The sequence below is a fragment of the Protopterus annectens genome, chromosome 4.part1 (genome assembly GCF_019279795.1).
Source record: "Protopterus annectens isolate FY-2018-M chromosome 4.part1, PAN1.0, whole genome shotgun sequence".
Taxonomy (NCBI): Eukaryota; Metazoa; Chordata; order Ceratodontiformes; family Protopteridae; genus Protopterus; species Protopterus annectens.
In genome coordinates, this window is record NC_056734.1 from 510,590,739 (window position 1) to 510,603,978 (window position 13,240).

At 41.0% G+C, this 13,240-nt stretch overlaps 1 protein-coding gene across 2 annotated transcripts in view; it reads right to left on the reverse strand.

Annotated features, from left to right (window-relative positions):
• LOC122800943 (ephexin-1-like) overlaps positions 1 to 13,240 on the reverse strand; it is an 822,598-nt gene that overhangs the window by 71,908 nt on the left and 737,450 nt on the right. For both annotated transcript variants that reach the window (XM_044070328.1, XM_044070327.1), the window contains one exon: positions 9,879 to 10,034. In XM_044070328.1, coding sequence (XP_043926263.1) covers positions 9,879 to 10,034 — 156 coding nt within the window. The remainder of the gene's footprint in view (positions 1 to 9,878; positions 10,035 to 13,240) is intronic.

Genomic DNA, 13,240 nt, shown 5'->3' on the forward strand with positions numbered 1-13,240 from the left:
TTCCACAGCAGTGCTATCCTCTCTTAGATACATCTGTCCCGCCAAACCATTCTGTTGATGTTGCAGAAGAGGTCTGGATTTCTAGAACAAGTATGTCTGATGCCATCTGACTTGCTGATGTGCAGTAAATCCCTCGGTAATGGGTCACAGGATGCCTTGTATACCAAACACAGGTCACCTCTAAGCAGTCTGTAGGATACCAAATATAGTGACCGGGATTTTAGTCAGGCCATGTAGGACATGTTATATAAGCTTTGTATCCTTTTAGTAAGGTATCTCTATGGGTGTTCCAGCTGTTGCATGTGTCAGGACAGAAACACTCATTCATTCATTCATTTATTTATTGACATGTTAACTGGGTTGGTCCTGCTGGCCTTGGGGCCCATTTTCAGAGGAGACCCGAGGAGAAAAGCTCCAATAAATGCACAGTAAAAGTACATCACAATATAAAATGATTAATTATGTTCATATGGCTATAATGGACAACTAGGGATTTTTTTTAAATTGGTTATACAGCAAAAGTACAGAGTAGAAAAAAAATAATCAAAAAGGAACACAAGTATTATATATACAGAGACAGTACTTATATACAAAGAAAATTGTTCTGCTTCATCTTCATTTGAAAAAAAAATCAGTATATGCCACCCTTCAGGGAGAGAAAGAAAGAAGGGAAATGAGGTACCTAGGTATGAGAAAGGGTATTAGGAGGTTAGGTTGGGTCATGGTAGCAGGGGCAGGTCTTGGAGTTGACAAGGTAAAATTTTAGTTCCTTTTTAAACTGAGAGTTGTGGGTGATGGAATGTATGTGTAAGGGAAGCTAATTCCAAGCATGGGCAACAGAGTGTTTACAGAGTATTTTGCCAGCAGTTTTTTTAGGTTGGTAGATATCCAGTAGCTGCTGATTTGACGTATGGAGGGTACGAGATGGAGTATAGGTAGAGATCAGAGATGAAAGAGATGGACAGAGTTCTCTTTGTAGAGAATAGAGTGTAATATTTGAAAATGAGACAACTGCAGTAGTTGAGGGAGTTCTAGCCACTGGAGAGAATTTAGTGAAATACAGTTATGTGCATTGTATGGAGAGTTAATTATGAATCTAGCGATTTTATGGTACGTTTGTTGGAGTTTGTTCAGTGTTGTGGCCTGAATATTGCTGAGAACAGGAGCGGCATATAGGAGGGAAGGAGGGAGTAGTGTCTGTGCAAGGGTGAGTCTAGAGTTGGGCGTTAGAAATTTTTTATTCCGATACAGTAGGTCCAGTTTTTGATGTGTTTTTTTTATACACTGGAGTATTTGCAGGTTAAATTTTAGTTTGTCATCAATAATGACTCCAAGGAGTTTTGTGTGGGTATCAGGTTGGATAATTGTATTGTTTGAAGATGCTGAGTAAGAGAATGGGTGAGGAACAGTAAGAGTTTTGTCTTTTTTGGGTTGAGGATAAGTAGGTTGTCGGATAGCCATTTTTCAGTTGATAGAAAGGCCTGTTGGGTTAGGGTATGGAGATCAGAGATACTATTTGAGACAGGTATGAGTGCAGAATCATAGATTCTTTGCATGATGTGAAGAGATAATTGGTGAAGACATTAAACAAAAGGGGACCCAAGATGGAGCCTTGAGGTACCCCAGTTGGGACAGGAAGGAAAGGTTAGGAGGATGAGAGACATCTAACTGATTGCTGCCTACCAGATAGGTAGCTAGAGAACCAAGATAGTGAGGTGGGAGATAGGTTGAGATTGGCAAGTTTAGATAGCAGTAAAGGATGAGTGACTGTATCAAAAGCTCTGGAAAGGTCAAGGAAGAGACAGGATATGAGTTTATTGTGTCGAAGGCCTCAGCGATAGTGTGAGTATAAAAGAGAGGAGGGCAGTACTTGTACTGTTTAGGACGAAAACTGTGTTGTGTATGAGTGAGTAGACTGTGCTGGAGGAGGTGATTGAGAAGCTGTGTATGAATGCATTTTTCTGAAATTTTAGAAAGGGGGGAAAGAATGTCAATGGGACGGTAGTTAGCAGGGTCAGAGTAGTTTCCACCTTTATGTAGAGGAATAGTGAAAAAGGATTTCCACAGGTCAAGAACAGTAAATTCGAGGATAGATCTGTTAATCAGTATAGATACAGGGTAGGCAATAGATTCAGCAGCTAATTTGAGGAAGGAAGGAGGTAGATTGTCAGTGGAGGGAGAGCAGGTTTGTGCTTAAGAAGAAGAGATTTAATGTAGGAAGTGGGAACAGGGTGAAAGGAAAAGGGAGTTGTGTTAGGAGGGTTGGGAGGGCTAGGTACTGAGGAGGAGTTGGAGTTTGGGGGTATAAGGTTCTGGATGATGTCAATGAAGTGTTTATTGAGGAGTGTAGCAGTTTCCTGAGGGGAAGTATTTGGGTAAAGGGAGGGGTTCGAGGGACTACCTGGAGATAGAATTTTGTACAGAGTAGACCAACATTTTTGAGGGTTGGATTTATTATTGAGCTGGGCAGAGCTATAGTAGGACTTTTTGTCATTTATAGTTCATTTTTTCACAAGGTTCCTTAGCTGTGTATAATTGAGAAGTTGAGGTAGTTTTTTTGTTTTGGCCCAGGATTTCCAGGCACTGTCTCTGCTGCACATAAGGGACCTAGTTTCTTTGGAAAGCCATGGAGTATGATTTGATTTGATTCTGATTTTTCTAGAGGGAGCAAGAGAATCCAAAGTATTAAGGAAGATGCTATTGAATGTACTTACTGCGTCATTGAGAGGGATTTGTCTAAGAATGGACCAGTCTATACTAGAAAGAATAGAGTTGAATTGGGAGGTATCAAAATTGGATAATTTATGGCAATCTCTGACCAGGTGGTGTTTGGGAGTTTGGGAGGAGTATCTTAAGACAGAGGTTGGGAGATAGTTACTGAGGGCATCTGGTAAGGTAGTGGGGTTGTGGTAGTGGTGGGGGGAGTTTGTAAGAATCCAGTCAATAGTAGAACTGGATGATGAGTTTTTGTGGAAGCAGGTGGGGGATGAGATCAGTTGGTCATAGCCGTGTAAGTTCATACTGAGTTGAGGAGAGTCAGTAGTAAGTTTGGACCAATCAATGTTGACATCTCCTAGGATAAGGGTTTCATATGATATGGTGAGGGAGAACAGGATAGGATGTTCTCTAGGATGGGCAGACTGTTTCCAGGAGGGAGATAGATGGAAGCAACAGCAGTTTAATATGATAAGTTCAGCTGGGTGAAAGTTAGGGATACGGAAGGGTAGGGGTGAGAGGTTTAAGGTGTTGGAGTAGAGGATGGCTATGCCACCTCCTTTTTTGGGGATTCTGTCAGAGTGAAAGATGGTATAGCCTGGTGGGAGTATTTCACTATTTGTAATATGTGACTTGAGCCAGGTTTCTGAGAAGGACAGAATGTGAGGGGTAGTATGAGCTATCCATGTGTGCAAGTCAGAGATTTTGTTTGTTAGGCTCTGAATATTTAGTGAGTTTATAATTAAATATTTAGATAGGGATGTGCATTGTGAGTGAGGATGTAGGTGGACAGAAGTGTATGGGGGTGGGATTGGTGTTGAAGGGTGCATGGGTGTGGGGAGAGGTAAGGGGACCTGGGTTGGGATGAATGTCACCAGAACAGAGTAAGTTTTTTGGAAGGAGAGAGAGTATAGGGATAGGTAAGTGGAGTTTGTAAAGCTTTGGTTTAAATTTGTCAGTAGGTTTTAGGATTTGGAGGAGAGAGAGTTTGTATAGACATGTGGTGGAGAAATTCGTTGGTGAAATTATAAATGAGGGAGTACTTTGAAAGATATTATATGCACCAATCCCACCCCCAGCAAAAAAGACCACAGTGAAGAACTTCTCAAAAGCAAACTTCACACTTCTTAAGACTGGAGTGGTATCCTTCAAGGCCCCCGAGCCAGTGGAAACCACAACCCACGCTGCTGAAACCCTTACAAATTCCTTCTACGAGCACCTCCAGGAATGTATGGATCAAGCAATCCCTAATAAAATCAAGACCCTTTCCACCAAAGGCAGGCGCCTGGTCTGGTGGACTCCAGCCATAAACAAACTCTACAACAAGAGGAGAAAGCTACTACATGACAGAGCAAAATCCTTAAATGGGAAGGCATCTCTGATCAATACTAGCAAAAAACTACGATCACTCATAAAATCATCCAAGGCCAACTTTGAGAGAAAAATCGCTAATGACACAAAAGACAATCATAAAGCCTTCTTTAGCTATGTTAGAAACCTGGGTGGAAACTCCCAGATATGCTCAGAATTAGTCCAAAATGATAAAAAAATCACTGAACCCACAGACATTGCCAACATACTGGCAGACAGGTTCAGTGCAAATTTCTCCCCTCCCTCCCCCAAAGGAGAAATATCTATCCCACCAGAGTCTAGCCTCCCAAACATCTCAGATGCCCAGGTGAGAGCTGCTCTCTCTGAAGCAAAAACACAGCATCAATGGGACCGGACGGTGTCCCCGGATGTGTGCTACATGAACTCAATGAGGAACTAAACCCACACATAAGGCTGCTGTTTAATCTTAGCCTTACTACAGGATACATACCCAAAGAATGGCATACGGCAACTGTGGTCCCACTCCACAAAGGCGGTGCTTCTACGGACCCTGGAAATTACCGCCCCATAAGCTTGACGAGCCTTGTCTGCAAAGCTATGGAGAGGATCATAATGGAACTCATAAATAAAGACATTGGGGACCTACAGACACTGGATCCTACCCAATTTGGCTTTGTCAAGGGCAGATCCTGCCTCTTGAACTTGGTCGACTTTTTCAAACAGTCACTAAGGCCATTGATGAGGGTAAGGCAGTTCACACAGCCTACCTTGACCTAGCAAAAGCGTTCGACACAATACCCCACTCGGGCATCATAGAAAAGCTCACCAGCTTAGATGTAAACCCATATGTCACAAGATGGGTTGCAAACTGGCTCAAGGACAGAACACACAGGGTTAGAGTTGCTGGTGCCATGTCAGACTCTAAGCCGGTCACGAGCGGTGTCCCAGAGGGCTCAGTCCTGGGTCCCCTCTTGTTCAGCATTTATTTTTCTGAAGTGCAGGCAAACATAGGGGGATTGTGGTTGACAAAATTTGCAGATGACTGCAAACTGGGCACCATAACTGACACTCCATCAGACACAGACATCCTCCAGAAAGGTCTCATAGAAATGGATAACTGGTGCCAGAGCCATGGCCTTAAGCTAAATGCCAAAAAATGTATAGTCATACCCTTTGGGAAAAACAAGGTAACCCCTAATTACCACATAGGTGGTAATCCATTAAACACGGAAGAAGTTATCAGGGACCTGGGGACCCAAGTTGACAGTAACCTCTCTTTTGACACTCACATTGCCAAAGTGGTTAGGAAGACCTTCTACATTGCCCACCTGATCATGAAGGGATTCACATCCAGATCAGGAGAGGTCATTGTACCCCTGTACTCCACTTATCAGACCAATGATTGAGTACAACGCCCCATTCGAATGTACCTTACCCGACACCTGCAGCAGTTGGAAAGACCCCAAAAGTTCCTCACCAAAAGGATAAAGGCTCAAACATATGTCATACGATGCCCGACTGAAGAAACTCCAGCTCTATTCAGTCGCATACCGTCTGCTCAGAGGTGATCTGTGCCTGACATACAAGGCCATGTCCAACCCGGAATTAATGGACATGCTCCACCTCAAAAAATCCAAATCCACCAGAGCCACGAGAGCAAGAGACTTAAACCTCAACACGGATATAAATAGGATGTGCTGGAGGGACAGATTCATCACCCAGAGACTCCCTACACTATGGAACAGAATCCCAGTCCATGTGAGGCAGAGCCCCTCACTGACTCTGTTCAAGAGAAATCTTGACAAGTGGATGGGAGATCGTAGGTTTACCCTGGGAATCATCTCTGTATCACTGCTGGACAGAGGCACAGCAAATTAATGGGTATAGTATTCTCATCCTAAGGGGTGGTGAAAGCCACACACACTCTGGCTAGGCTTATAAATGCCCTAGGGCAGATAGCCTAGTATGAACCTATGAACCTATAGGAGGTAGGAGAGAGTAGGGGTACATGCCAAAGGGGTCATTATACTCAATGACTGGCCTAATGAGGGCTGAGTAAAGGAGGACAATGATGTGCCCCAGATCTTGTCACAACACCTTTGTTTATAAGCTGTACAATATAGGACTTTCTTACAACAATAGATACATGATGGTCAAAAGTTGGGTCACTGCCCAAATAAGTTTCCAAATCCTGAACAACTGGATCGACTCTTAGGGCCACATTTGTTAATGTGATAGTTTTCTTAGGTAGATGACTTCCCAAAGGATACAAAAATGCATTTTTGGCATGTAGTTTCAATACATGATTTTGGCATCAGTTATTTATTTTAGACAAACCTTCCTGCAGGACTGCTAAGTCATTTGGGGATTCAATGACTGCTACTAACATGCAGTCATCTGAAAGCTTAGTCAGCCAGAGCTCTTTGGTACTGGCTTTTAGTTCAGAAAGGTAGATGCCAAACAGGAGGGGTCCCAGCACAGAACCCTGGGGACTCCACTGATGACTGGTCTCTTAGTGGAGGTAACTTCCCCTATTATGATTATCTGTGCCCTACATTATATCTAATATTTCTTTATCAACCCTTACCAGACTCTTGTTTATGAATCATTCTTATCTTTTAATATGCAGTACAACTTTCTAACTGAGTGGTTGGTATTTCCATATATGAAAAGTTTCTCCTGTCTCCATACATGAATGTTAGATAGTTAAATTGGGAGCTTTCACATTTTATAGCCAGGTGGAAAAATCTGTTATCTAGTTGTGCACAGCTGGTGCACACATCTGTGACTATAAACCCATTATTTCCCTCTTAATAATACCTTTATGCTACACTAATTATATGTTGATTACACTTAGTACTTGTAACTGTGACTGATGTTTTCTGGTTCCTCTGTAACTTTAGATTCCAGTAAGCCTCTTTTAATCTTACTTTTCAGTGTTAATCCTCCTATATTTGTTGTCATCTGTTCTGTTCTAATTTCTATCAGTCCATTAGGCATTTACTTTATTATGAACACTGTTATACCAGCCCTACATTGTACTGCCTACTTCTGGCACATAATCAATATCTCTCTAGGTTACTGTTTAACACACCATCAGTGAACCATATTTTAGTAAGTACTGAAATTTCAAGACTAAGAAAAGACACCATTACTTTTTTTGGACATAATTCCTAGAATTCTGGTGCTGATATAATGAAAGAACACTACCAGCACAGCACTCAAACACAATGGAATTAATTTTATTTTTGGTCCATAGTCTCATAGATGAACCGGCTTCAGCACTATCTCACATATGAACTGGTGAGATATAATAATATAACCTTTCACTACCATTATCCAAACCAGTTCTACATTCCTCGAAACCTCATCTAAAAAGCCTTTTTTCAGAGCTTGAACAAGGAAAAGTCCTTTATTTATTATAATGGAATGGTTGGCTGCTCAAACAGTATTTTTATGCATTTTTAAAACTAAACTTTTCTTTATCTGTGACGTGCTTGATGCTGCAAGAGTTGCTTTCCTCATCTGTTCCAGGTCCGCTATGGATAAGCTCAGCAATCTGGTTACCAAACAACAGCAAAACAATAAGTAACATGTTGAGTTGGTATCTCTCAGTAGGCCACAAATGCAAGGGACATGGTATATAATGAATAATCTCTGGGTCCCTGAAGCACGTGAGGCCATTGGGAGAGCTCTGTTCTCTGAAATAATGTACTAAGTAGTGGTTATCTCATAGAAGTCCAGTCAATTAAAACTATACTAATGAATGTGTTCATAACTGCATCCATCTCCCCTCTGATAGCAACAGTGTTCTCCTTAACAGATATAATCATCAGCTCTGTAGCTATGTCAGATGTTGCTGATTATAACTTAACAGAAAACTCTTGTCTATAGCAATCACCCTTTCAGTACCAGAATTAAGGATGACACCAACAAATAATCTGGGGCAAAGGGATCAAATCAGGGACATGTTTTTATGTATAGGTAGTGCTAGTTTGTAAAGTTACAGAACAACAGGGTATGAGTTAATGTGCATTTACTAAAGTAAAAGAAGTCTGCAACTATAATGATTGGCATTATTTTAGTGTAATCCACCTCCTGTTCTCAAAAACCTGCCACTCTTAGGGGAACAAAGCATAATTTTGTGTGAAAATGAGTGACCTTGCCGGGCATCAGGACAGTTGACAGGTATGCTAGTGTGTACCAGCCAACCCTTGACTACCCAAATATTGTGCTGAGGCAGTCCCTCCTGAGCTGCAGGCACAGCAGCTCATCTAGCTTGTCTTTGATACCAGAATCGTTTTAGAACTGAACCAGCCCGGAGAGGGGAGTGTCTCCTGCCTTGCATCTTGTGTCTGAAATAAGCCCCGTTGTAGGATCTGTGAAGTTTTCAATGGCAATGTATATATGTATAAATGTCTTTAATCTTTTGGAGCGGTTTCCCCGTAACCAATCACATTTACTTGTATAGTGACTGGCAGGATAATCTGAAATATTGCACGACCTGATCTATAGGATTATTTTCAGTACTGCTCTGCATGATGTTGAACTTGGTCTTCTGTGCTATTTATGTCTGTTATTTAAAAGACAATCAGTACTGTATTGTGATCTTATTAACCCTGCTGTGCTGTCAATATACAGTCACTGAGCCAGCATGACTCTTGAAAATAGTTCAGCTACATAGTCTGTCAATTAACACATTACAAGACTAAACAAATGCTTTCAATAATTTGTACACAGACAAGAGAGCTCAGCAAGAATCCTTCAGAAGATCATTTGACCAGAAGGAATATGCCGTTAAAAAATGAAAGAAGAATTATGCATCAGTCTTCTCCTTGAAGCAGTACACATACATGCACAGTCAATGCAGGCCACCTTTCTGTATAATGCTAAGCAGTCAAAAAGCTGATACTGGTCCATCACTTAATCAGGAAAGTATATCTTCAATTTATGTTTTAGATGGCATGAAACAATTACATTTTTGTCACATCTGGAGCACACATTTTCCTTAAAACTGAAAGATCCACTCGGACATCTGACCCTCACTGGATACAAAAATTAATTTTGAAACTGAAGAGATGAGATCTTAGAAGTTGTACTTTCAAGAGCTGTCCTATGTAACACACAAAACCGGAATTCTGAAAAGATAGTAAGCCATTGTACCAGGAAAAAATGGTCTGGCACTATCTACAGTGACATGTGGCTAGCAGTGTATTAGTTTTGGTATGATATCAACTGTAGGAAATCACAGCAGATACTAAATTTGTTTAACTTCTGATACACGAAGGCACAGATATTATGGATAACTTTTGATGAACCATCAACAATGAAAACGGAAAAATTTTTCTGGGAGCTGATGAGTTTTAAGTTCTGCTGATGCATTGCAGGTCATGATTATAACCCTTTCACCCCATCTGCAGTTAGCACTAGAGAAACTGTCAAAACATAAGACAATGGAGGCTGAAAACATGAATATGAGGAATGTATGGGGGGATGGTGGTGCTGATTTACCTCAGAGGTGCAGATTAGAAGAGTGAAACAAATATGAATATTGCTGATTAAAAGTGAAGAATATCAAACATCTGTTTAAAAGTGCTCTTCTTACTTAAATGTAACAGAGTATTTTCTTACAGTACCCAGAATATGAAGTGAACAGGAGGCAGGGAAAAAAGTTTAAAGAGTGGAAACCAATTTGCCACCCAGCATAGTAGACTTCACATGGAAAACATGTAATTTTATAAATTAAGGCTAAATATGTATCCTAGTACCTCTTACTTAATAAAAATAAAAGCAGAAATTAGGAGAGAAAGAAATATCTTGAAGGGTCATACTCATTGCAGGCCTTGAGCACTTTCTCAGAAATACTTCCCCGGTGATTCTGCACAAGGACTAAAGTGAAGGTGCCTTCAGCATCTGCATCGCTGTTGTCTTCACGGACGTCTACCAATGATCGATGGGCATGATCCAACACCGTAAACTTATCCCCGCTAGAAAAAAATGTATACAACACATTAAAATAAGAAACACTCACAGGTCAATGTGTTGTGGAGAAGGGGAAGAGTTGTTGTAAACATCAGCATGTACAATTTGATGAGGAACATTAGTCTAAGCATGGAAAAAATCATATGTAGTCCCGAGGCTTCATTGTTGGTGATACAACTGTCTCTTCACTTTACAAAATAAAATGCAAAATCTATACCATAATAGGAAAATTGCTGTTATATGCCCCTACATTATTAAACTTTAAAACCGTAATTTTATGGTGATACATAGGACTGATTAGCTGGTTTGATAACATCTCAGACTGGTTAACGCAAATAGTGACAGCTCTCTATTAAACAGCAGATTTGTCAGAGTCAAATGAATATGCACAAGGGTGCATTACTAACATATACAGCGAAAAGTAGAGTTTCTAGGTGGCTCAAACCAAGTGCCTTAACTCTTACTGATAGTGAAAGGCTAGGCAGTAAGCAGGATAAATGAGATCATTATTATTATATCCACACAGGTCACACCAACACAAATACTTATTTATTACTATTTGCTCACCAGGTAAGTGGGCTGGTGTGTTGACCCTTTTCTGTCATGACCTAAGGTCAAAGTGCAGAAAATACATCAGGATCTTATTAACCAACAACATTATATACAAAATGAGTAAATGAACATACTGATAAGATTCGATGCAGTTGGGATAAGATTAAGAAGCTCCAGTCAGAATGCATTGAGAAAACAAAAACAACCCCCCCCCAAAAAAAAAATACAAGCCAAGATATGCATAAAATACAGTGCAATCATTACATAAAATACAGTCATGCACTCCTAAAAAATATGAAATACACATGGATAAAATTAGTGCCTTAACTACTAATGATTACTTTGACAAGCAACATTTTAACTTTCATCAGAACAATTTTAATCATTGCAGATATAAGTGGAACTAAGCAGAGGACAATGACAAGGAGGTACCTGCATTTTATAGCCCTCTAGCTGTATATATAATGAAAATTACATCTATGTAACAGATGAAGTGTACTGACTACACTCCAAAATAAAGAAAGAATAACTTTGTCATAGCAAGGTGTTTACCTATGAGCCTTTATTATTATATTGAGCCTCACACTGACCAACACTCATGGTACCTACTACAGAAGTGTACTGGAAACATACTGACTACAGCTTTGGAGCAGTTGTTACACTCTTTAGCTACCATACAAACAATTACAAACAAAAAATGTGTCAAAGCAATGTGTGTAATAGCTTTTAATGCTGTTTATTAATTAGAGGTGACCTCTGCTTCTGGCCACTGTTTGAATGACAGAGTACTTTTTGAACCGTTAGTTTGTGCTACCACAGTTTTTGTTTAACTAACATGGTCATTATCAGCATCATGATCATCAACCAGCTTTCCCATTTTTCTACATGGGGTTGCGGTATCACATTAACTGTCACTCATAGCTGGCCTTAGGCATAGGCCAACTAGGCGGCTGCCTAGGGCCCCGCTCTAGCAGAGGTGCTTTTCCAGTAATCTGGATAGTGTAGGTAGACCAGAATGGAGGCACCAGGTGGTGTTTAGGGGTGCTGTGGACATCTTTTGCCTTGGCTGTCCCTGCTGTCAGTATCACTCTTGATTCAGTGCCACTTTCCTACCTTCTTCAGTGATCATACCTGACAGTTGCAGGTCTTCTCTCACACAATCCATCCCTCTCTTTGCTGTACACCTAATTTTCTCTTGCCTTCTTCCTTTCTCTCTCAGTTCTTCTCACCATATCACCTTCTGCTTTCCTGCACATGCCTGAACCACTGTAATCTGTTCTCTTTGACCTTCGCTGAAATTGGAACTACTTTGGCTTCTTTTCTGATGTCCTCTCTTTGTCATATGTCCCATAGTGTGCATCCTTGCATCCACCTCACACACTTCATCTCCATTACCTCTAGCCTCCTCAGCAGCTCTGCCTTCGCTGGCCAGGTTTCTATACTATGCAGTAGTACTGGCTGCAGGTTTGTTTTGCACACCTAACTTTTCAGCTTCTTTAGCATTCTTCTGTTACACACTGTCACCAACACTTTGTGCCATTTGGGTGCAGCCCCTCTGATTCCAGCTTTGACTTTCTCATTTAGACCTCCTTTCTTTCTCGATCACCGCCACTCCCGGGTACGTGAAGGTATTAACCTGTGCCACCACTATTTTCTATTTTATCTCCATTATCACCCCCTTTTGATTTCCCCCACTTGCTGTCATTACAATGAGCTTGTCTGTACTCAGTTTCATCCTATGTGTCTTCCGTTTTGCATGCCATTTCCCTAATATTTACTGATGCTCTTGTTCAGAGTCCACTTGTAATGCCACACTGTCTGCATACTGTAACTATGTTGATCTGTCCCTTCCTACTTGTTTGCTAATGTAGTCCATCACGTGGAACCAGAGCTGAATCCTGATGCACACCCACTCCCACTGGGAACTCCTTAGTGAGTATGAACACTACACTTGTGTTATTGAGTCTTTCTACATAGCCTGCACTAATTCTACCAATGTTTTCAAGACTTCAAGCCATCACAGAACTGACCAAATCAGCTTTCTTGGGACCTTTTTAAATGCTTTGTTCAAGTCTACAAATGCCCAGTTGTACTCTTCCTCTTCTCCAGTTTCCTTTCAACTATCCATCTCACTGCAAACATCAGATTGGTTGTACTGCACCCTAATATAAATCCAAACTGCTAGTCTCCCACCTTACTTTCTACTAATCTGTGTACTGTTTATCAATCACCCTTTCTAGCATTTTCATGTAGTGTGATAGGAGTTTGATACCACTATATTTCCCACAATTATGACTAACCCTTTTGTTCTTGAGCACTGGCACTAGATGCTTACTCTCCAGTCATCTGGGACATGCCTTTCTCTCCATACTACTATTGAGTACCCTTGGGAGCCATTTCTCCCCTAACTCAACCAGCAGTTTGATCATATTTGCCATGACCTCATCTGAGCCTGCTGTGCCACTTGACTTCATTTTCCTTAGCTCTATTCTTACTTCTTCTAAGAAAGGTTCTACCTCTATCATCATAGTCTGTGTCCAGCTTCTGTGGAGTTTTCTTCATTCAGAAGCTGCTGGAAGCACTCCTTCAATCTGCCTTTGATGTCCTGTGGACTGGTGAGCAGGTTTGTGCTGGCATCCCTTATGAATGGTGTCTGATG